Consider the following 25334-nt stretch of genomic DNA (forward strand, 5'->3'; position numbering starts at 1 on the left):
CAAGACAAAGTAGTGCATTTTTACATTTATTGGAATAAAATCGGTAAGCTTTATTTTCGTTATTTTAATTTTATTTTCTGTTTCCTTCCAATTAGTTGGTTTTAAAACGATGATTTGAAAAACGGAAGTAGGTAATTGATACTGTTTACCAATTTCATAAATTAGAATATTTTTACACAAAACGTAATACTGCCAGAACTAAATTAAGTGTTTTTACGTAATAAATTATGATGACAATATATTTTTGCAGTGGTATTTAATTATCTTCTAAGAACTTCTCAAAATATAAATAAAAGTTTGATTTTTGAATCGAAATGACTTTCTAAGCAAACGGTTCATGGATTATAATATTTTAACTGTTGTATACCTACTAGCCACCTCAGTACCATGTGAGGGATTTTTTCAAAATCTGGTAAACTCATTTCTGACCGACGTACCAGTCTTTCGGTAGAAAAAGAAAAAAACTTGTTGTTTATATTAATGTGCAATGTTTACCAAATTCTGATTTAATAATAATATTCATATTAATGTACATAATATTACTTGTAAAACATTTAGTATGAAGTCAAATTCCTAGATACAATATAATTAGAAATCACGAAAAATCAAATCAAAATATTAAAAAAATATAATTAGAACAACACAAAATACAATTTTCAACAATTATTGATTTTAAATACTAATGACAAAATGTGGGTAGCTAAGTTGACACGCGAATGTACAACGTCCGTCTATCCCTGGTGCCGAGATCAGAAAGAGGCCGTGAACGAGGCAATATGTTAGTGGTGTCCTCAACTCCCCTCTTCAACTCCGACCAGTCTGAAGTCGCTGCTGTATTACGTCAGCAGGCCACGCCCACTTCCTAGGTCTTCTTTCCTTAGAATATACTATTCATATTATTAATAACTTATTTATGTGTATTATCTATGATTATTAACTTATTTCACGAATATCGTACTAGGTTTAACTCGTTTACCCTTTCTGTCGAAGTATATTAAGATATCAGGATATATTCACGTATTAGTTAAGGTATTATAATATTACATAATAAATATATTCGTATTAGCTAATATTGACAAATATCAAAAATATCCCCAATCACGATGTACGACCAACCCATACCATAGGCCCCGAAGGTCAAATACTAAGGCGTCACCCTCGACAGAAGGATGACATTCCGCCCCCATATAAAGACGGTACGCGACCGTGCCGCCTTCATACTAGGACGTCTCTACCCGATGATATGCAGGCGAAGTAAAATGTCCCTTAGAAATAAGGTGACACTCTACAAGACTTGCATACGCCCCGTCATGACCTATGCAAGTGTAGTGTTCGCACACGCGGCCCGCACTCACTTAAAATCATTCCAAGTTATTCAATCCCGTTTTTGCAGGATAGCCGTCGGAGCCCCGTGGTTCGTCAGGAACGTCGACCTCCATGACGACCTGGACTTAGAGTCCATCAGTAAGTATCCGCAGTCGGCGTCGATGCGCCACTTCGATAAAGCGGCACTACACGAGAACCCTCTCATCATGGCCGCCGGTAACTACAATCCCGATCCTGCGGAAAGAATGGAAAGCAGTCGACGTCGCCCCAAACACGTCATTTCGGATCCTCCCGATCCACTAAAGGTGCTTTTAGGTATCTCAAGCACCGGTCACCATTCTCGCCGAACCCGTCGCTTGCGACAAAGGGCTCGACGAGTAAATTAGCCCTCAGAGTTTCTCGCCGGATCTTCTCAGTGGGTCGCGTTTCCGATCCGGTGGTAGATTCTGCGAAGCACGGCTCTAGCTAGAGTTCGTGTTAGCAACGTCATCAGGTTTGAGCCCCGTGAGCTCACCTACTAGTTAAGGTTCCGCTGAAATAGCCTCTCAAGGCTATCAGCTTAGGTAGGAAAAAAAACAAAAATTTTTTTTGACAAATATCGGTATTAGCCCATCTCACTTAATATTTGAGATAATAATATTAACTATGACGGCAATAGGTAATGGACATAGGTATTGCTTACATTCATTACTGACAGCTGACATATTGCTGACTTTGCTGACGGCTGGAATTGTGTCAGTGTCTTTTGGAGATGAGAAAGACGATTGAAATAAAAATACGAATTTCTTCTACATATTTGCTAATTTTACAGATCTTACATGATAACTTTTCACACAACACGCTTATTGAATTTGCGAAATTTTTCTCTCACATGTGATAATGTTAGTCATTACTTTACTTTTGTGACAATCTTCTCCGTAAAATGGCAGGAACATAACTGCAATAGATTTTTAAGCTCCTTGCTTTTTTTTCTATTTACTTTTAAATTTTGCATTTTTCTGAACGTCTAAACGGTTAATATGGTATCATTATTACTTTTTATTGTAATCTGTCTACGCAATAAACAAAAAAGTCAGATGAAACTACAAGTCCATTAAGTCAATAATTTGATGTTTTTTTATAATATTACGTTATTTACAACATAGGTCTAGGAAGATCTAAGTAATTTTCATTAATATTCATGTAAAAACAATGCATTACTTAAAGTTAGGTTTCATTAAATGAACTTAAGCCAATGACTTTCAAATCAAAATACGTATTATATATATATGATTCTCAGGAAGTATGTATAATAATTATTGTAATAAACACATACCAAACACATGAATATGTAGGTAAATACAAATAGGAATCAATGATATTTTATTTGATTGTCAAATGTCAGTTGAGACTTGAGTTTGTCACAACGTTCAACATACGATAACAAATCCACCTATACAAATCCCCGATCAGCTGTTTTTTTCGCAACACAAAGAAAGGTTGTGTGGTGAGGTTATGTTATTCATGAAATAATAATCATGAAAACAACTTTTAGAACTAAACGTTACGTGAAAGTGAATTGATTTAATGATAATCTGAGTGATAATAATATAGAGATATTATAAACAATCCGTGTTGTTTTAATAAAATCAAGGAGAAAAAAAGTTCATTTCACGTATTTAATTGATAAGAGCATAGTGAAAATAGATTGGCAGTCTGGCAAGTATTTTGAAGGATATGTTAGCTTTTTTACTAAAATAATTACCTTAATTAGTGAGTTGACATTGATTTCATCCTTGGTACGACTACGCAATACTAAGAAAATGTATATGTACATGTATTATAATATTTCACAACTCGTTCGACTCAAATTTGTTCAAACATCTTTTTCAACAGAAGGATAATTAACTGTGATCTTGCTTTCATTATAAATTGAAATAAATTTATACTTACAAACAGTTAAAAACTGAATGCTTAGAGGCGTTTCGGTATAATTATGTCCGATTTTTATTTTATTTTATCTTAAATACTTAATATTTACGATTTACGTGATCGTAGGTGGATTACTTATCTTAAATTATTTTATTTATAAAACGATTAAATAAAAAAAATATTTAACAAAAATAACACATTTTGGATTTATCATAAAGTATTCCAAGTTAACAATTACAAATCCATATTAATGAATCTCTTAAGTAATTTAAAAAATAAAGAATAATGTAGGTACATAATTAAAAATGGTTACATATTGTTTTATGCGCACTGTAACGTATTTCGATAAATAAGAACAAATTTGAATGCGGACTGAATAAATAGTCACGTGCGTTCGCTTGAATGTGAATTACTGAAAATTCGATGTGAGTCAATAGGTACGCACTCCACCATTTCTTTGATCGTAGGTAGGTAGTACGAAGTAAAATTTTATAATGATTACGAAGATACAACCCACTTCTATCGGCACTATTGCACACTTTTAAATAAAATTTTAAATTGCATATTTTAAATTAAGGCCGATTGCCTAAATTATCAGTGCGGATTCGACGCGGCGTGGCTTCTCTCTTTCTCTTATCGTGTGCGATTCAGTTCGCAATGTCTAGTACAAAAGGTACCCCACTTTAGATACCGGATCGCTGCTAAGCACTGCTCTTGCTAGGGTAGTAGTTTCGCCAGGTTTGAGCCCCGTGAGCTCACCTACACGTTCAGCTTAGTTAGGGAAAAAAGTCACAAATACGAAGGTTTGACGTTTGAAATGCATTAGTACTCTATGTGTAAATAGAACCTTCTGGCCCCAACGGCCATTCGTTCCGCGAACAATGTGTCCTGCCCACTTCAGTGTCGCAATCCTTTGGGCTATGTCGGTTACCATGGTTTTCCTGCGAATCTCCTCATTTCTGATTTGATCTCGCAGGGAAACTCCGAGCATAGCCCTCTCCATTGCTCTTTGGGTGACCTTGAGCCTTCTCAGAAAGCCCATTGTGGCGACCGCGTACTGGAAGACGTAGCGTGGGTAGGCCTCCCACAACGTGGGCCGACGACCTATTGAGGTTCGCGGGGATCCGCTGGATGCAGGCAGCGCAGGAGCAGTCTTTGTGGCGAGGCTTGGGGAGGCCTATGTCCAGCAGTGAACGTCCATGGGCTGATAGATAGATAGATAGTGTAAATAGAACAGAGGCAGTTACAAAATTTTCCACAGTGAGTACATATTTTCATTGGTTTTCCCGAATCATAGATCTAATTAAAACTAGTGTAGTGCCGAAATGTCGGAAATAATATTAAAATATAATGCGAATAAAAAACGCGGGATCTTAAAAGTAGTTATTTTTATGTGGGTGGGCGAGCTCACAGCCCACCGGGTGTTAAGTAGTTACTGGAGCCCATAGACGTCTATAACGTAAATGCGCCACCCACCTTGAGGTATAAGTTCTAAGGTCTTATAGTTACAACGGCTGCCCCACCCTTCAAACCGAAACGCATTACTGCTTCAAAACCTACCTACAGAAATAGGCAGGGTGGAGGTACCTACCCGGGCGGACTCACACGAGGTCCTACCACCAGTATCACTACATAGTATAAAACAAAGTCGCTTTCTCTGTCCCTATATCTGTCTGTCCCTATGTATGCTTAAATCTTTAAAACTACGCAACGGATTTTGATGCGGTTTGTTTTAATAGATAAGAGTGATTGAAGAGGAACGTTTATATGTATAATAGCATCCATTAAATAGTGGAGAAATTAATAATTACAGTAACCGAAGCGAAGCGAAGTCGGGTCGCTAGTAATAAATAATAATACCTATCTAATATCAGCTTCACCATATACAACATTAATTACTTAGTAAAGAAAGTATACGCGATTATACTTGTCATAATCCAGTTTTTTAGATTAGGTTTTATTATCCTGCTTTATTCAAATAACACATATGAAATGTAGACTGATAAAACAACACTTCAAGATTATACCTCATTTATATTGCGGGCTGAAGTGTTTGTATAACATGAAAGTAATAAAGATGAGTTTAATATATAATATAAAAATACTGAAATATTATGTGAAACTAGAACGCAATATAACGACATTTTTTATCGATTTAATATGAAAACTGAAAAATGTACTGTTTTAACAAACGGGCGTCCGAAGAGAAAAGCGGTTATTCTTACCTATTCTTTTAATGAAGTTTTGTAATAACAACATATTTATTAAAGTATTTAAGTATGTATATTAAAGTCACAGCAAAAAATTTTAAAAAAATCTATTCGAAATGGCCACCTTTGGCCTTTAATCTGTTTGGCCACGAATTACTAGAATAGTATTAACGCACTGCTTGCTCCAAAGATTTTATAAGAGACTCAATGTCGCCGTGTGGTTTAGAGCAGGCCATGTCCTCTAAAACTGACCATAATTTGAAGTCTAAAAGGTTGAGGTCTGGGCTAGATGAGGGCCAGTCTTCAGCTGTTATAAAATCCAAGTTTCAAGCCATGCTTGGGTAGTTCGTGCCTTGTGACCAGGTGCAGAGTCCTGTTGGAAAGTTCACGGTAAATTAAAAAGTGTATTGCTGAGTGGTTTCACAACATGATCCAAGACTGTATCATGATACACTTTGGCTGAAGTTTTCACCCCTTTATCACAAAAATTTAGTTTTGTGACTCTATTGTCTTGCTTTATAATACGCGACAGAGTCCTAGCGGGAATCTTCATTTCTCGCGTTAACATTTTTTGCTTCCTAATGAGGTGTAACTATACTGAGACCTAAGAACTTATATCTCAAGGTGGGTGGCGCATTGACGTTGTAAATGTCTATGGGCTCCAGTAACCACTTAACACCAGGTGGGCTGTGAGCTCGTCTACCCATCTAAGCAATAAAAAAAAGAGATTTCAACAAATTCTGACTTTAACAGCATTAACAGCCTTTGTAGTTCTAACAGCACGCGGCCGCTCCGATCTTTTCTGGTCTTCGACAGACGAAGTGTTGTTGTATCTGTTGATAATACGATATACGAACATACCGCTGATAACAAGCTTTTGAAGTTTCTGGAATATGACCGACGGCTCCATACCCACTTTGTGCAAGGCAATCATTGCAATCAGATTTTCATTAACACCCCATTCCATATTGTAATTTGATAATAAACACGAAACAATATGTGAAATGGCGCAAAATCGAAATAAGTTTTTAAAATAATATACGTGTTCCAAAATCAACATAATTAAAAAGTTAAAAATAAGAAACGTTTTTATGTAACAGTATTTATGGCCAGACTAGTTAGTATATACACAAATTGTATGTATGTATATGCCGCGAACTTAAACTTGTTGATTACATTTTTATAATATCATATCTAAATAGTTTTATTGAACATCTAAATACATTTCGTAATACATGTGACATATTTAATATGCGATCATCACACTGTGATGTGAGTTAAAGACACGTTTTCGTGTCCAATCGATAATGACAAATCTCACAATAGAATGCTGAGCGTTTATGTAAATATGAATATTTGTGCAATAGCTTCCTGTGAGACGAGAAAAGGCAGCTAGCTAGCTAATATTTTCATTATTATTACGTAGCTATACATTTGACAATTTAAATTTTTGTGAAAGACAGATCTAATTACGCTTAACGAAACGGAACATGGCGTTTATGGATTCAAATTGGCTCCCTGACTCGATTTTATAGGGATACCTATGATTTTTCATGAGCAATGAGCACTGAGAAGTTCCGGCGAGGAACCCAGTGGGCTGTTAAACTGATGTTGAAGTCTGCTATTGGCCAATACGGTTCGTGCTACCGGGCTACCTATTCTTGCTGTATCAAAGCCGGAAGATCAATTATACTGTTAGAGATATCAACACATACATATATGTAGGATTGGTGAAACGGAACGTATGAAAAGAGTGTGGAACGGAACGTTAAGATGTGAGTGAGAGAAAACGATAAGAAAGGGAGAAGAGAATGACAGACAAAATGATAGAAAAAAGTATGAAGGGTAGAGGTAAGGAGAACCGTCTCTGTGTGTGAAAAAGTGTCCGTTAAAATCTGCTAAATAAGGGTGGCGCTACAGTAGCAACCGGGTAAATTTTAAAAAAGGCGCTGAAAGTTATTAGAATAAGATAGAGAAATAAAAAAGGACTAAAGAACTGTAAGCACTACAAAATCACAAAAAGTATTTTATTTAAAGCTGATAAGAAAATGCAATCGATGTCTCCACGTTTTACCACAGCAATAATTTTAGGTTATATTGACGAAATTAGTTTGGACTACGTAGACATGTGAGGTCTTGTATATTACACTGTCACTAACTACTCTAGACATTAAATATATTAAATTTCCTAACTCAGCACACTTCAATCAGTTAACAAGTGCTCAATTCATATCATACCCTGTGCCTATGCTAGCACCATTCTGGAGGATTTTTGAACTGTTATTTAGTGCTGAAAGTGGGTTACTTTTCAAGCTTCTCCCATATGAGTCAGTTCTCCTTACCTCTACCCTCCACATAAAAAAGAAAGATGGCGAAGACGGTTAAAGCGTAAAAAAGATATTAGATATTTTTTTTATTATAATATCAGAAGATTTTGGAACAGTGGAAGTTTTATTTGATGCGCTGCGATCCCTATTCTGCATATACGTATTTTCAAATATCTGTTAAATAAAATCATACGTTCTACCTCTACCTCGTGATAATGACGAAACTGACAAATAAACATAACTAGTGTTCTCATTTGAAAAACAGGTTATCAATATGTCACGCAGCTAACAGTAAACGTTATATAACATTGATTTCCAGTGTATCGTTTTAAGCTTATTTTAATAATGTACTGTAATGTACTGGTGGTAGGATGTCTTGTGAGTCCGCACGGGTAGGTACCACTACCCCGCCTATTTCAGCCGTGAAGCACTAATGCGTTTCGGTTTGAAGGGAGGGGACGAGCTCACAGCCCTGGTGTAAAGTGGTTACTGGAGCCCATAGACATCTACAACGTAAAATGCGCCAACCACCTTGAGGTATAAGTTCTAAGATCTCAGTATAGTTAAAACGGCTGACCCGCCTTTCAAACTGAAACGCATTACTGCTTCACGGCAGAAATAGGCGGGGTGGTGGTACTTACCCGTGCGGACTCACAAGAGGTCCTGCCACCAGTAATTAGGCAAATAAAAAAAACGATCTTACGTTACATCATTTATATTTTACCGTAGATTAAAACGGTCGGTACAGATCGGCGGACACGATCTCCGAATAATTGCAAGACCTCGTAACAAGAGATAGGGGTTCGTTGACTTCAATTATAATAATTACAGTTTAAATTATATTATCATTTATTGTCATGTTTTTTTTTTTTATTTGATTAAAAACGCTCCGATAGCTTAATTATCTTTGTTTTACAAATTTATCCATTACTCCGGTCCAATGTTCCGAGTCAGCTTAGATCAAAGTCTAGGTTTTTTTTTCACTTTTATTGCCCTAGCAGGCAGACGAGCATACTGCCCAACTGATGGTAAGTGTTTACCGTCGCTCACGGACGTCAGCAGTGCCAGGGGCAGAGCCAAGCCGCTGCCTACCGTTTAATACTCTCCACAAGCCCCGTTTGAAGAATGACATGTCCTAGCGCTCGGGAAACACCGCGGAGGGAAGCTCATTCCAAAGCCGGATGGTACGTGGCAAAAATGATCACTAGAAGCGCACTATGGATGAACGCAGTGGCTCCAGGTAGTACGGATGAACTCTACTCCGGTCGCGGGCGGTGCGATGGTAAAAGCGAGATGATGGTATCATCTCAAACAATTCTTCGGAGCACTCAGGTTATCACCGAAGTCATAGATAGCGAAATGTGAATGCTCTTAAGGAATTCTTGTGGACTGTATTTCTTTCTATTAGACTTGGCGCTTATAAAAAAATAAGCAATTTGAAATAGCTCTGTATACTTTAATTTATAAATTGCACAGGAATCGTACCGAAGCGCGATTTGACAGCAGCTGTCAAAGTAACTTTCGCTAAACCCATTTTAGTGTTGTAGTGTTGCCACCACACTGAGACATAGAACTAAAATATCAATTTATTTGTTAGAGCAGCCAACGGTCTGCCCCCAAACCGAAACACTTGTACGCTTAGCAATATACATAGATAGAAAAATTTAAAAGAAACAAACAAAAATTTACAGGGGGTAGAACTTCTTGTGAATCCCCACGGGTAGGTATTTGCCGCCTATTTCTGCCGTGAAGCAGTAACGCGTTTCGGTTTGAAGGGTGGGGCAGCCGTTGTAACTAATCTGAGACCTTAGAACTTATATCTCAAGGTGGGTGACGCATTTACGTTGTAGATATCCATGGGCTCCAGTAACCTCTTAATACCAGGCAGGCTGTGAGCTCGTCCAACCATCTAAGCAATAAATAAATAAAATTAAGTCCTTCGAAAGCAATTGATAAAATTCTCCTTTCTTTTAATAGCCGATTTCTCAGACAATTGAACATTGTTGTAGGTACTTTTTTTGTTCGTGTGAAAAAGTCACATTTTCCTCAAATCAGGTCTCCGTAACCTCGGAGCTACGAATAGAATGTTTAGCCTCAACAAGGAAAACAATTTGGAATACAAATTCAATATTAAAGTAACAACCGCTTTCCGAGGAAATCTTTAGGAGTCGCGCACGTATGTGAAGGACATTTAAATAAAGGCGAGTCTGATTGCTATTGAATTTTCCTCACTACTGATACAGTTGTGTATTTCCTTGCCGTTTTATTTAAGGAGTTAATTGGTTACTAGTTCCCATAAATAAATGCCATAATTCTGGTGAATCGTGAATGCTGCTACCTACATGGAGAAATGAATCTAAGTTTTCTTTGAATAATGGATGTTCTAACCTTTGTGGCAGAAATAACCAAAGTGGTGAAAGTTCATGTCAACTTATTAGCTATTAATTTTATTACATTTTCATACGTTAATTAAACGAATTTTTAGATTATCTGTGTGGAGCATGTAAGCATTTAAAAAAAAAATATATCGTTATAGCAAAATGGAGTCTTTCGAGAACAGACAGCTGTCAGAATAATTTACAGTTCGGAAATTATAAATATGACATTTATGAAAATGAAATACACACACATATTTACCCGACACACTACAGGCTATTTGTTATAGCCATATTTTAGATATATATATAATAATATATATATTTTTTTTGGAACGAAGTTCCTTATCGCGCGTTGTGAAAGGGGGCTAGACGGAAAAAATTCTTACGAAAAGTTGTCACGACACTTTTTGCTATAGTAAGCTATTGTAAGCTGTGCGGCGTCGCATGTTTCTCTGTCTGTCTGTCTGTATCTCTCTCTGTCTCTCTCTCTCTCTCTCTCTTATATAACATTATATTTGTAAATAATAAAAAAAATATTATTATAACTTAAAATAAAAATTTTTTTTATTACAATTCCTTCACTAATTAATCGAAAGGAACTTCGTTCCATCCGGGTGTCCCTTGACACCTCTCAAGTTTTTTGTTTTTTTATTGCTTAGATGGATGGACGAGCTTTCCGCCCAGCTGGTGTTAAGCGGTTACTGGAGCCCATAGACATCTACAACGTAAATGCGCCATCCACCTTGAAATATAAGTTCTAAGGTCTCAAGTATAGTTACAACGGCTGTCACACCCTTCACTAATCAGGAATTTCATTTTCATTTTCCCAATGGACAGAGATTTCGATAAGGATTTGCAGATTTGTGTGCAAAACAGTCATATTATGGTTGAAAAGAGAATGCATTAATCATCTAAGTAAGACTTCTATCATTTAGGCTGATGATGATGATGATGATGATGATGATAATCGAGATAAACTGAACCAGCATTAATTTTTATATACTTTAATGTACACTATAAAAGAAAAATATATCAGCAAGCGAATGACACTTCATGGTAATGAATCGAATAACATCTACAATGATACATTTCATCATTGTTATTGTTAGGTTTTGTGACATATTTGTGTCACTACATAATGCAGTACAATCATAAATAACTACGTCACAATTTTAATGTCTTTATTGACAAGCTGCTTAATGGTCATTTTAATATTTAAGAAACGGTGTTTTGGCAGTGCCAAGTATAATCAGCTCAAGCTACGTCACGGTTTTGCTCACTTCAACTCTTTTTATCTCGATTATATTGTTTTGGCGACACGACCAGTAGTCGATCGACAGTCGATAGCGCGCGACGTGGCGCATCACTAATTGCGTACAAATAGTTTTTTTTAAATTATTATTTTTTTATCGTTTTTTTTTTTTTTATATTTGCGAAAATAACAAGTTAAGTGTACGTGGGTATATTTGTAATCATATTAAATTCGTGGGCCAACACAATTATTATATAATTAAATTTAATTTTTTTTTAAAAACTCAAATTGAGTTTTAATATAAAAATAGTATGTACACAGTTTGACGTTAGTGGTTCGAAAATAACTTTATGATTTCTGTGTCTAAAACTACACGAATACCCATCTTTCGATCACTATTATTGTTGTTAATGTATAATTATTTTCCATTTAATCTTAATATTTAGTGTTTACTCGCACAGTGGCATTGTTTGGGTGGTCAAACTAAAAAATACACCGTTACAATATTATACAATAACTCAGAAATTTCAAGCACTTGTTTGACAATGGAATAATTAGCGATCCAATGTCAAATAAAGACGTTTAATACAATTGTTGTGTTTAACATATTATTATTTAGATTTTTGTTTTTAAGATACAAAAAGGTAATGTAAATTTATTACGAAGTGACTTAGTCTAGTCTTCAGTGTGATCATGATAAGAATACATCATACGTTATCCCTAATGATGTCGTAAATGTGAATCAAAAATCTTTTTTTATTTTTTTTATTGCTTAGTTGGGTGGACGAGCTCACAGCCCACCTGGTGTTAAGTGGTTAGTGGAGCCCATAGACATCCACAACGTAAATGCGCCACCCACCTTGAGATATAGGTTCTAAGGTCTCAAGTAAGTTACAACGGCTGCCCCACCCTTCAAACCGAAACGCATTACTGCTTCACGGCAGAAATAGGCAGAATGATGGTACCCACCCGCGCGGACTCGCAAGAGGTCCTACCACCAGTATAAAAAAAAGCATAAAATGATATAATATTTAGAACGGATTCTTTTTTGAAAATAATTTAACCTCTATATGAATACTATATAGGTGAAAAGGGTGTTCTTTTTTATTAAGAAAATGCGATGAGTGGATCCGGAACCTGAGGATGGGGAGTGGGATGAGGATGAGTGGAACTTTCTAGCTAATCATTTAAAGTTTCCGGAATCAAAGGTCATCTCTTTATATCAATCAGCAATAAAAACACTATTTTTTTATTTAAAAAAAAAAAACATTACGTCATTCTATAAACGCAAATAATACATGAGTAATTTCATCGTACACTAATTTTCATTATATTTTAATGGCCACTTAAAGCTGATCAGGTTCCGGATATAAATTTTACTTTTGTTAATATTTACATAAAAAACAAAATGTGTGCAATTCACACGTGGTAGAAGTGAAACCTTCCAAAATTAAAATACAATTATCCTAAACGTCTTAAGTATATGTAAAATTTTGTCATTAGTAAATAATTGTAAGGTAGCGCCCTCTGTGAATTGATATTTTAATTTCACGTATAATCCTAAATTAAAATTCACTACAAGAGCTTTCATACACACGTTAGTATTAAAAAATCTCACAGATGGCGCTGTATTAAATAGTATGTATATTTCTGTCTCATTCTTTGCTGGCTTCATCCTACACATTTTTGTATTTGTGTCTCTTACCTGTCGTTTTTTCCGTTGCATCCGGTTTGAAATCACAACGATTCTAAAGAAGTTTTCACTTCAATAATACATATAATGTGCATTGGTTGCTCGTGAGCACCCATAGACCTATCTCTTAATAGGACATCGTGACCTATTGAACGAACCGCGTTATCGTAGAAGTAGTTCGCGAGTGAATTGTAGCTGATGACAATACAGCCGTAGTCTTTCGTGACCTATTGAATGAGCCGTGTTACCGTGGACGTAATTCGTGAGCCCATTTAATCGATTACAGTATGCTTAGTGCGAGTTTTTTAACGTTCTCGATAGCGTAAAAGTTAACTCAGATTTGTATGGAGTTTAACGTTTGGCTACGTTTGCCGCTAGGGCCGCTGTTCTAACTGCATACAAATTCGAGTTAACTTTAACGCTATCGAGAACGTTAAAAAACTCGGACTAAGCCCACAGAACCGTTGTAGTCGTTCATGAACTATTGAACGTATCGTGTTAATGTCCAAATAGTTCATGAGCGCATCCAATTGTAGGAACGTGATAGTTCCTAAAAACACATTCGGTACATGATTAATTTTCTTGCGATATACTTAGATCGGAAACTGTTTACAGCACTGAATCTGGTGGTAGGACGTCTTGTGAGTCCGCACGGGTAGGTACCACCACCCTGCCTATTTATGCCGTGAAGCAGTAATGCGTTTCGGTTTGAAGAGCGGGGCAGCTGTTGTACTGTTACAAATGAGACCTTAGAACTCTTGTCTCAAGGTGGGTGGCGGCATTTACGTTGTAGATATCTATGGGCTCCGGTAACCACCCAACACCAGGTGAGCCGTGAGCACGTCCACCAATATAGCAATAAAAAAAATATATTTTTATTTGTTACGACACAGTTTTTAAAATTTTAAGACACACAAAGTCCACACAAAGAGCCACAAATAGATGGTTTTAAGAAAAATATCTACTAACGTTTGTTCATTAATGTATAACTAGATGATGTTTTTTTTTTGATAACGCCATCTTGTTGTGTCTTTAAAGCGGCTAGTTGCCCTCAATTAAGAAAAATAGTATTATTATTCGCCAATAGATGTCGGGAAGAGTTGATTATTGAGAACACGAATAAAACAACATTTTCTGAAAATAAATCGTAGCTAGATCGATTTATCGCCCCCGAAATCCCCTGTATACTAAATTTTATGAAAATCGTTAGAGCCGTTTCCGAGATTCAGATTATATATATATATACAAGAATTGCTCATTTAAAGGAATAAGATATATTTATTTGTCGTTACATAAATACCACGCTGTACGTAGGAGTCATGGATGAGGTGTTCGTCCTAGAATTCTCGTATCAATGTGTTATTGTGTTATATTCTGTGATTTACAATTGTTGATTGGAAATATGTTATTGTTTTTTTTTATTGCCGTATAGGCAGACGAGCATACGGCCCACCTGATGGTAAGTGGTTACGGTTGCCCATGGACTTCTGCAATACCAAAGGCAGAGCCAAGCCGCTGCCTACCGTTTAATACTCTCCATGGTACTCGAAGGCTGATGAGTATGAGGAATAATTTGGGACTGAGTGAGCACAGTCGCTCATGGCTATCCAGCCAGCCAGGGGCATATTAGCAATAAATTTCTATTGTGTGTTATTGATATTTGGTTCTTTTCGTTGCCAAGGTTTTCGATCGCTGGTCTAGCTGATAATGCAAATCATTTTCTTTTTTTTTTCCTTTTTTTACGCTATGGCAGGTAGTCTTACAGGGCTCAACCTCAGAGAGCTTGCTAATACTAGCCCTAGCAAGAGCAATTTTTTTGTTTTTTTTTTCACTTAATCCTGTATTGTCATCACGTTGATCTAGACTAGGGTTGCCAGATTTTTTTCTGCCTATAAGGCGCAAATGCTTAAATAGGCAAAAAAATACGGGAATTTAGTTTTTTACCCGGGACAAATAATAAACAAAATTATAGTGTTTTTTTTTTAATATTTCTCCGAGCATCAAGTCAATTTTAACATTTTTTATCAGTATGTTAACATATTTATAAAAATCGATACAATTTTAATCGTAGGGTTCGAATATGGGACAGAGTCAGTTTCGCCGGGACATTTTAAACTAGGTCTAAAATACGGAATGTCCCAGGAAATAGGGGCAACCCTACGTCCGGCAACCCTAACTACACAATAAAAAACATTGTGTTTTCTTCGTGAATACTATATTTATTTGTTTTAATAAACTTAGTTAAAGTGTTTGTTTCATTAACGCACGAAGTCTATGACCCGGTGTCTTAGCCGATATTTCAATATACATTACAGGCTATAAAAAATAATAACAATTTGAGCACCATTTTGGTTTTATTACATTCTGAAATGACCATGTAAAAAGGTCCACCAGCTGTAAGTATTAGTTAATTTCGTACGTCGCCCAAAACACGTCATTACGGATCCTCCCGATCCATTAACGCTCGCTCGTCGAGCCCTTAACGGTGCTTGTAGTACCCAAAAGCACCGTTAAGGGCTCGACCAGCAAATTAACCCTCAGACACAGCCCACTGAGTTTCTCGTCGGATCTTCTCAGTGGGTCGCGTTTCCGATCCGGTCAATACCGTCTTTACCATAAGGGCACACGGGGCCCGTGCCCAGGGCCCCCATTCTCAGGGGGCCCCGAAAGACCGACAATTTCTCTCACACGTTTATTCTCGAAACATTTTTGTCGGGCATATTACACTTTTTTCACAAATCAGTAATCAGAAGGTATTTATTTACAAGGCATATATTATGCCTATAATAGAAGATTTTGCTCAACAGAAATCCCGAAAGAAACCGTTATCGAAATCGTAACCAAAAAACCAGCAGCATTCTAATATCATTAATGACATATTATATCATACTGTATTTGATTACCCATAATAAATGGTCTCATACTCAGTAAAAAAATGTTATTATAATTTATTTTTTTTACTTTCCAAAAGGGCCTCAAATTCTTGTGTGCCCAAGGGCCCCATCCTAGTTTAAGACGTCCCTGGATTCGGTGGTAGATTCTGCGAAGCACTGCTCTTGCTAGGGCCAGTCTTAGCAACATTCCAGTTTGAGCCCCGTGAGCTCACCTACATGTTAGGGCGAAGCTGAAATAGCCTCTCAAGGCTATTAAGCACCGGTAGGAAAAAAAAAGTTAATATTGTTCTATAGGTTACGTGAATTAGGCGCCAAAATCTCGATCAACCTTCAAAACCGCAAAGTCACAAACAAGCAGGAAAACCAGTCAAAGATACAATAATTAAACACGCAAACATTACAATAATGTCCTTAATCCGTTCGTCTTACTTCGATTATGAGTTCTAACACGACAGCAATAAATGTGATTTTTCTAATTGAACGGATTAAGTACATAAAAGTTATTGCTCTGCAAGATAAATAAGATTCACTAGTCATTGTGGCGAAAAGATTTGCTTTCTGCTCAGAATATGACGCATTGGTTCATATTACATTGTTGAGAATTGCAATAATGTACATTTAAAAACATTAGGAATACTAAGTCAAATTTTTATGGATTTCTATCCTTTTCTAACGCGAACGTTAAAGTGAGATAAATAAACTCCGATAGCTACTTGCCCTTCTGCCAATGTAACGTTAAAGACGTATTGATTAGAAATTAATTAACGTTCATATTAATTCGCTTGCCAAAAATCGAATAGACAATTGAGTCGACTATTATCAAAGCTGGCAATGTGACTTTTGGACAATTATTGGTAAATCAGAAAAACGAATTATTGACTTTGTATTCCATTGGCAGTCACAAAACTCTTCTGAACGACATCTTAGATTAATAACAGGTTAAGTATTAACCTTTATTTAATGCAGGTTTTGAACCGTATTCTTTGATGGAAACGATTATATTCAAATCAATCTGTATTGACATATCAATAACATTTTTTTGTCCAAATGCACAGATTGCCACCTTTGATAATAGACGACTCAATTAAGTGTTGGTCCAAGAAATAAAATGTATTAGATTTGTTTTTGTTTTGTTGTTGTAAATAGTAAAGTGATAAAATGAGAAATGAAAGTGACAAATCGAACGAGTGGGAGAACGAAAAACTGAACCCGAACGGATGGTAAGTGCTGATTTTATTAATACGCTTCTATTAGCTTCAGACGTATGTATGTTGGTATGTAAAGGAATCTTTGAACATGATTTTGATCACCTTTAAAAAACGTCGGATTAACTCGAAATTTGGTATACATACTTATTAAGGACCGAAGACAATTCAATTATAAAATAAAAAAATGAAATTTTTTTTTTGAAAAAAAATGAAATTCAGCTAAAAATGAATAATAAATAATAGTTTAAAAAAACTAACAAAATACGCTTTTATAGAAAATCCAACTATAAAATAGAAAATAAATTTGAATTAAAAATAGTGTAAGGAAAAATTATTTTACTGTAGAAAAGCGTGGGGTGCTTTTCAGGATATTATCATATCTGTTCATAAAATATTTATAACTACTTGTACCATGCACCCCACGCTTTTTTTACAATAAAAACATATTTTTTTACACTATTTTTAATTCAAATTTATTTTCTATTTTATAGTTTTATTTTGTAGTAAATTAAAATTAACATTACTATATATGGTCATTATTATTAGGGAGTCCAACACTCATATAAATATTAGACTATCCATTAAGTACGTGTATTTTCTACATAGATACCAAGGTTCAAGTCAATCGGATGCATGGTTCAGTAGTTATAACGGAACATCCGTAAAAAACACTGTAGATTTACATATTAGTATAGATATATGTAAAAACTTCCGTGTACTCAGCACAAGATTTAAAATCCAATCTAATGCCGTACCTACAGCATATTTTTCGTCTAATCTAAAATGCCTTTCGCGGCCTTTTATCGTTTTTGTCGACATTTCAATGCTGAATTCATTATCAGTACGCGTAATATCGTTATTATAATCTATCACAATTGCGAACCGTTCGCCGATAGCCTTATCGTCTATCGATGTTTAGTGATGTGGCGATTGATATATTTAGATCGTGTTTTGTTTCGACAATCAAACGTTATTGTCGCCTGTTGACTGTTGCTACGCGGATTGTTCTGCTGTATCGAACCTAGTTTGTTTAGAACTATTTTGTGCGGAAATTGAAATTAAAAAAAAAGCGTGGCAAATACGAACAATTTCAGTGCCAAATGTTTTAGATTTTCGCGCCTAAATCAAAACTACATACTTTAATATTTAACATTTTGGCATGATTTTGGCGCTGTTCCGTGCTCCATGATCGCGGGTTTTTTTTTAATTGCTTAGATGGGTGAACGAGCTCACAGCCCACCTGGTGTTAAGTGGTTACTGCAGCCCATAGACATTTACAACGTAAATGCGCCACCCACCTTGAGATATAAGTTCTAAGGTCTCAAATATAGTTACAGTCGAATTAAAACCTCCGGGGTAGTATGCCGGTATCTCTTTCTGGTCCGTATTTGCATGTTGCCATTTGAAGTCATCGTGGCCTAAAGGATAAGACGCCCGGTGCATTCGTACCGAGCAATGCACCGGTGTTCTAATCCCGCAGGCGGGTACCGGTTTTTCTAATGAAATACGTACTTAACAAATGTTCGCGATTGAACTTTCCAACGTGAATCGTGTAATAAAATTTACTGGTGGTAGGACCTCTTGTGAGTCCGCACGGGTAGGTACCACGACCCCGCCTATTTCTGCCGTGAAGCAGTAATGCGTTTCGGTTTGAAGGGTGGGGCAGCCGTTGTAACTATACTGAGACCTTAGAACTTATATCTCAAGGTGGGTGGCGCATTTACGTTGTAGATGTCTATGGGCTCCAGTAACCACTTAACACCAGGTTGGCTGAGTGCTCGTCCACACAACTAAGCAATAAAAAAAAAATTCGATGACTCGCTCTGACCCTTTGAATAAATTTCAATTGTATGTTAACTATATTTGACTCTTTTGGTTGACAAGGTTATGAGTTATTTTGGTTATGTCTAGGGATATGATTCTTCCTCCGAATGCGAGAGGTACCGGGCTCAGATCCCGGACGAGTCCCCAAAATTGTGGGATCCTCTATACGATTCAGACCAATAAAACAGTTGATTGCTTCACACAAACATGATTTTGTTTGTGACACAGCCCACTGAGGTTCTCGTCGGATTTTCTCAGTGGGTCGCGTTTCCGATCCGGTGGTAGATTCTGCGAAGCACTGCTCTTGCTAGGGCCAGTGTTAGCAACACCTCTGGTTTGAACCCCGAGAGCTTACCTAAACGTCAAGGAGAAGCTGAAATAGCCTCTCAAGGCTATCAGTATAGGCAGGAAAAAAAAGTCTGCTTATAAGCTTACTTGGATCACCCAACTACGTAGGTAATAGAAAATTAAGTTGTTCGTTTCTCTGGTGGTAGGACCTCTTGTGACTCCGCACGGGTAGGTACCACCACCCTGCCTACTTCTGCCGTGAAGCAGTAATACGTTTCGGTTTGAAGGGTGGGGTAGCCGTTGTAATTATACTGAGACCTTAGAACTTATATCTCAAGGTGGGTGGCGCATTTACGTTGTTGATGTCTATGGGCTCCAGTAACCACTTAACACCAGGTGGGCTGTGAGCTCGTCCAGTAATCTAAGTAATAAAAAAAAATTATAATAATAATAAAGGTTTAGACTAAAATGTTTGTTTCCAATCATTTATACCTTGCACTTTTATATAAACAAGAATTTGCTATTTTATTTTATTAGGAGCTAACAGTAATTCGTTTGAATTAAATCATTCAAAGACACTTTATTGTTAATACTAGCTTTTGCCCGCGACTTCGTCCGCGTGGAATAGTTCGCAAATAATGCTTTATTTTAGAACAAATTTGGTTAGCATAAAAAACGTTATAGTGAGCCAACATTAACATATAGACATATGCTGTCGCGGACTTTTTTTTAGACCTTTTTAGGGGAACAATTCTGTCATACATTATTTTAGCGAAACTTTAACCGTTTCTGCAGCGCACGCAGCGGTAGCTCTCAAAAGGTAAAAATAACCCCGATTTTGAAACATTCTTTATTGGTGCTCCGCTTGTATTGGTCTTAGCGTGATGTTATATAGCCTATAGCCTTCCTCGATAAATGAACTATCTAACACTGAAATAATTTTTCAAATCGGACCAGTAGTTCCTGAGATTAGCGTGTTTAAACAAACAAACTCTTCAGCTTTATAATATTAGTATAGATTTGCTAGTAAACATGATTTTGAATAGAAAGATAAGAAAAGATAACTTATCCTAAGTACTACAACGTCTTGAGTTCCTTAGTTGCATTCTTACAATGATTTTATCGGTCCGCGCGTATCTGGAATAGCCTTCTACCAACGTATCGGTATAGAAAAAAGAAAAATAGATAGATTAACACACCTTTTAGTTTATGGTATTTATTCGGCAGAAATCGACAGGTAACAAATTCAGAAAGAGTTTTGTGTTTTTAATCTTTATTATTAAATCAGGTACGAGTAACGCCATCTGTCATCTAATAGCAAAAACAGATATCAAAACGACTATATAGTACTATCGGAAATTTTCTGGAAAATTACAGATATGTCTTGTCTATACTTCTATATCTATACTAATATTATAAAGAGGAAAGATTTGTTTGTTTGTATTGAATAGGCTCCGAAACTACTGAACCGATTTGAAAAATTATTTCACTGTTTGGAAGCTACACTATTCCCGAGTGACATAGGCTATAATATTTTTTGAAAAAGTTAGGGATCCTTACTAAAACTCCAATAATGTAACCCAAGGTGTAAAAAAATTACCTAAAATATTCTTTACATCGCGTGCCCTGCGAAAACTATTGATGATAGAATAAAAGAATGTACTACGACTTTATAGAACACATTATTGTTTACAAAAAGTGTCGCGACAGCTAATGTCTAACTACTATAGTTATGCCGCAACAAGTGTTCTTTTATTTAAAAAAATAAAACAACGTCAAATATCGTTGAAATTTTTGTTGAAAGACCCGAGCGGAGCCGGAGCGGGCCGCTAGTCTGGCATAAAAGCGTTGCCACCAGTAATCCTTCCTTTCAACGTTTATGAAGGCAATTAGTTTACTAATTTTTCCCTACCTGATCACTGGTAGCCTAAAAGGCTATTTATTCCTACTTAAGAGAATTGCTAACACTGGCCCTAGCAAGAGAGTTGCTGAATCTAACACAAGATCGGAATCGCAACCCACTGAGAAGATCCGGTCAAGAATTCAGTGGGTTGTGTCTATGGGCTAGATAGCACATTGAACTCGACATGAGCGGTGACCGGAGCTTAGAGTGCCTAAATACATCGAGAATGGACCCGACATGTTTTCAGAGACGGCGGCTTTGCGCAGACGTCTGAGTCGGAAATGTACTTTTTTTTTTTAATTGCTTATAAGGGTGAACGGGCTCACAGCCCACCTAGTATTAAGGGGTTTCTGGAGCCCATAGACATCTACAACGTAAATGCGCCACACACCTTGAGATATAGTTCTAAGGTCTCAGTATAGTTACGACGGCTGCCCCACCCTTCAAACCGAAACGCATGACTGCTTCACGGAAGAAATAGGCAAGGCGCTGGTACCTACCCGTCCGGACTCATAAGAGGTCCTACCACCAGTAATAAGTTAGAGGCGGCCAAATAAGAGGGTTGTCGTGGTGCACCGCTTTTTCAAAGAAGCCGCTTTATTTAGATGCTTAAGCTATGGTTATGGCAGCGGAGTCGGCTGTTCCGTAGATAATATATTTTATAATAACATCAGCTACGCCGACGATATGGTGTTACTGAGCCCATCGGTAGGAGGCCTCGGAAAGTTACTCACTATATGTGAGAAATATGTTATGACTCATGGTCTCAGGTACAATGTTAAAAAAAGCGAAATCCTACTGTTTAAAGCTAGGAACAAAGATTATATATTACCTCCCATCGCGTTACATGGTACCCCGTTAAATAGGGTAACCGGATTTAAGTACCTGGGGCATTGGGTCACAGATAGCATGTCTGATGAATTGGACATTAAGAGGGAGCGTAGGGCTTTGGCTGTGAGAGCTAACATGCTCGCCCGCTGATTCGCACGGTGTAAGGATGAAGTCAAACACACACTATTTAGGGCATTTTGTCAGTCCTTTTACACCTGCAGTCTGTGGACTGAGTACACTCAAAAGGCGTTTGGAGCCCTGCGCGTCCAACATAACAACGGCTTCAGGGCACTGATGGGGCTGTCTCGGTACTGTAGCGCGTCAACGATGTTCGCGGAGGCTCACATAGATGGCTTTTACGCGATCATTCGTAGGCGCGTGGCCTCCGCGTGGTGCCGGCTCCGGGACAGCCCGAACAGCCTCCTGGCCGCGATAGGGAGTCGCTATTGCTGTCCTATACTGAGGCACTGGAATGAAGTCCATGTTGGCTCAAGACCAGCCATGGTCAATGTAAAATAAATAAAATGTATTTTTTTTTTGTATTACTAACACTTCATATGGAATTTAATTCTGAAATAAAAATTTATTATTATTATTATTATTAAGTATCGGTACTAATTGAAGGTCCTTGCAAAGATCTACGTTCCTCACGTGTGTGACGGTGCTCCGACGGCTATCCTCCAAAAACGGGACAAGTATGCTTAATGCGAGTTTTTTAACGTTCTCGATAGCGTAAAAGTTAGCTCATATTTGTATGGAATAGGATCGTTTGCGTACGTTTGCCGCTAGGGGCGCTGTTCCAACTGCATACAAAATTGAGTTAACTTTTACGCTATTACGTTACTTTACGTTAAAAAACTCGCACTAATGAATGACCAGAAGAGAGTTTATATGCGTTCGGGCCGCGTGAGCGCACATTCCCCGGGACACCAGTGCGCAGAGGATCCAAATTGGTTGTGCTGTACAATTTGTCGAACCCAAACCGTGAGAGTGTTCAAATCTAGTGTAGTTGTTACGGCGCGGAGACGTTCCGGACAACAGTACACAGGACCCGGGAACAGGTAAGTGGATTGACACTTTTTATTCCTAGATATTAGTCTAATACGGGTAGGTGTCGTCCAGCCTGTATAGCTGCGTCACCATTTTATTTAATAATAAAATTGGCGGACGTTAGCGCCATCAGAGTCTGGCCTCCTGTGTTTATTCCCAGTCCTTTCCTGCCCCTCGGGGTTAGGCGGGACTGAAGCCAAACCCGATTGGCTAATTATTAGCCCCGCAAGGGAATTGTGATGTCGGGACCTAGTCGGGACCAATGTGTAGTCGTGGATTACTTGTAAATACATTATAATAGATTATTAAATAAGTTGTTAAAGTAGTGTAAGTCCATAGATCCCCACATAAGAAATTGTTTAGATTAGAGTAACAGTCCACCAACCAATAGGAAACGTTGTTCTTTATACTAAAATTTTTACACAGTGCAGACAAACTTTTTCATAACTACCCCCAATATCACTAATTTTTTCTCTGATTTCTATTTTTCAAGTAAAATTTGCCCATAGTTTATCTAACATTACTTGCAGTGCTGGCAGACGGCACCCATATTTGTAAGCCTCCATCCCATTACTTTTTAGTTATAATAGCCTAGTAATAGTTGTATTTGTCCATAGTTTTAGCTACAAAGTGTTTATTAGATTTATTGTAGTTCAGTAACTTAAATCTTTCTTTCCCTTTGGTCCCAACGCCTGTCCTGACTGGACTTAGTGGTTCCGCACCAATATTTTCCTTTTTCTTTTTTTTTTATTTATTTTGTTTACTTAGGTATTTTTAGATTTGTATCATACTGAAATTCTTGTTTTATTAATACAAAGCGGTTAGGTGTCCGAACCCTGTCCGCTGGGCGGTTGGGGGTAGCTGGTACGGGGGCCAGGTTCATTTGCGGACCTGAAACTTTTGTTTTAGACCCCCAAAGTTCAGGGCACCCTGTCCGGTCGCCGCCGGCCTGTCTGCATTGATATTGATGTCACTATCAATATTAATGCTTCTTGCTGAAGGGTGTCACACCTCATAGTTGTCTGTATATATTAGTTTAGATGCTTATTTAGTTCAGTTTAGTATATTTTCTTATTATTCCATTTACCTAGCTCAGTTAATAAAATTTTAGAAGTGAGTTAACCACTTGTAGGTCATTGATGGTGGCGGGCCAGGAGATGGTTGGGTTATCGGTTTAATTAAATTAAACAATTAAATTATTACATTTATTCCAAATTATTAAACATAGATACATTAATTAATTTCTTTTACTTTTTTCTTTATTCTGATTTTATTTTACTTTTGTTTTATTTAGTCGTTGTATTCAGTGGTCTTCAACCGTAGTTGCCGTAGTCAACACTGCATTATCCCCGTCCTATTACTCATTTTTCTTTCTTCTTCTCGCATTGGGGCCGAGAGGGACCTGATGACCACAAATAAATAATAAGATAGCAACATCATGTCTGGGGGGTCACCTCCCCCCACCATCAGCACACCCGGTCCGTCCCGAAAGGGACATGAGGCAATGGTGGGTTCACCCGCCTATTGCTCCCTACCTGCTCGCCCGGAACAAGGCACCGGAACGGACGACCGGCCCGGTCCTTCGGGCGCGGCCCGGGGGTCACCGAGGATCGGTCCGGGGGAAAGTTTCTTTCCCTTACCGGCAGATTGCTCGGGGTCCCTTCGGCCGCGCAAGAAGGCGAGGTCCGAGTCCGACCGAAGTTCTGCAGAGGGTGTAGATAAACGACCCCGTATTGGACCTTCGTCCAAATCCTTAGTCGAGGACGACGAGGACGACGACAGCGAGGCGACGACTTCCTCCTATGAAACGTCCGAAATAGAGGCAGACACCGACACAGAACACAAGTCATCCAACCCCTCGCGTACCTCCTCTTCGAGGGTGGAGTCCTCTCCCCCCTCCAAACCAATTCCTAAGCCGAGGAAGTGTTTAGGGACAGTGGAGAGCCCACCAGCCAAGCAGCTGCGTACGCCTCCTCGGTCTCCTTCTCCTACCATCTCCCCCATTCCAACGGATAGGCCAAGAGGTGCCCCCACCACAGGCTGCATGGTGGGCAACCTAGAATCGACTAGGTACATGGACCTTGAACCCTCCGTCTCCAATTCTAAACCAATCCCTATCCCAAACCCCTCGCCAGTCCCCTCCACCTCATACGCGGCTGTAGCAGCCACGCGACCCGTACCCACCCAACAACACCAACAACACACCCACCAGAGTTCCACTGCCCCAAATAGGTCGCGC

The 25334-nt window shown here is 37.8% G+C and overlaps 1 protein-coding gene and 2 long non-coding RNA genes across 14 annotated transcripts in view; 1 reads left to right on the forward strand and 2 right to left on the reverse strand.

The window, feature by feature from the left end:
• LOC101744708 (prestin) overlaps nucleotides 1–25334 on the forward strand; it is a 73044-nt gene that overhangs the window by 2113 nt on the left and 45597 nt on the right. Inside the window, exons 1-2 of one of the 12 annotated variants that reach the window (XM_062672896.1) lie at nucleotides 2770–2812; nucleotides 17047–17211. The exons of 1 other annotated variant lie outside the window; for it this stretch is intronic. In XM_062672896.1, the coding sequence (XP_062528880.1) occupies nucleotides 17150–17211 (62 nt within the window). In that variant the 5' untranslated portion in view covers nucleotides 2770–2812; nucleotides 17047–17149. Of the gene's footprint in view, nucleotides 1–2769; nucleotides 2970–2992; nucleotides 3025–11480; nucleotides 11609–16774; nucleotides 16793–17046; nucleotides 17212–25334 lie in introns of those variants that run through there. 10 more of the 12 variants (XM_021349874.3, XM_062672897.1, XM_012692763.4 and 7 more) reach the window with 10 other exon arrangements.
• On the reverse strand, nucleotides 2109–2738 carry LOC134200306 (uncharacterized). Its single transcript, XR_009975147.1, has 2 exons — nucleotides 2642–2738; nucleotides 2109–2332 (listed from the first exon to the last, which is right to left on the reverse strand). It is a non-coding gene; the product is annotated as an uncharacterized LOC134200306 (long non-coding RNA).
• LOC134200307 (uncharacterized) lies at nucleotides 5464–6747 on the reverse strand. The gene is made up of 2 exons (XR_009975148.1): nucleotides 6309–6747; nucleotides 5464–5820 (listed from the first exon to the last, which is right to left on the reverse strand). It is a non-coding gene; the product is annotated as an uncharacterized LOC134200307 (long non-coding RNA).

Source organism: Bombyx mori, chromosome 16, assembly GCF_030269925.1.
Source record: "Bombyx mori chromosome 16, ASM3026992v2".
NCBI classification, from domain to species: domain Eukaryota; kingdom Metazoa; phylum Arthropoda; class Insecta; order Lepidoptera; family Bombycidae; genus Bombyx; species Bombyx mori.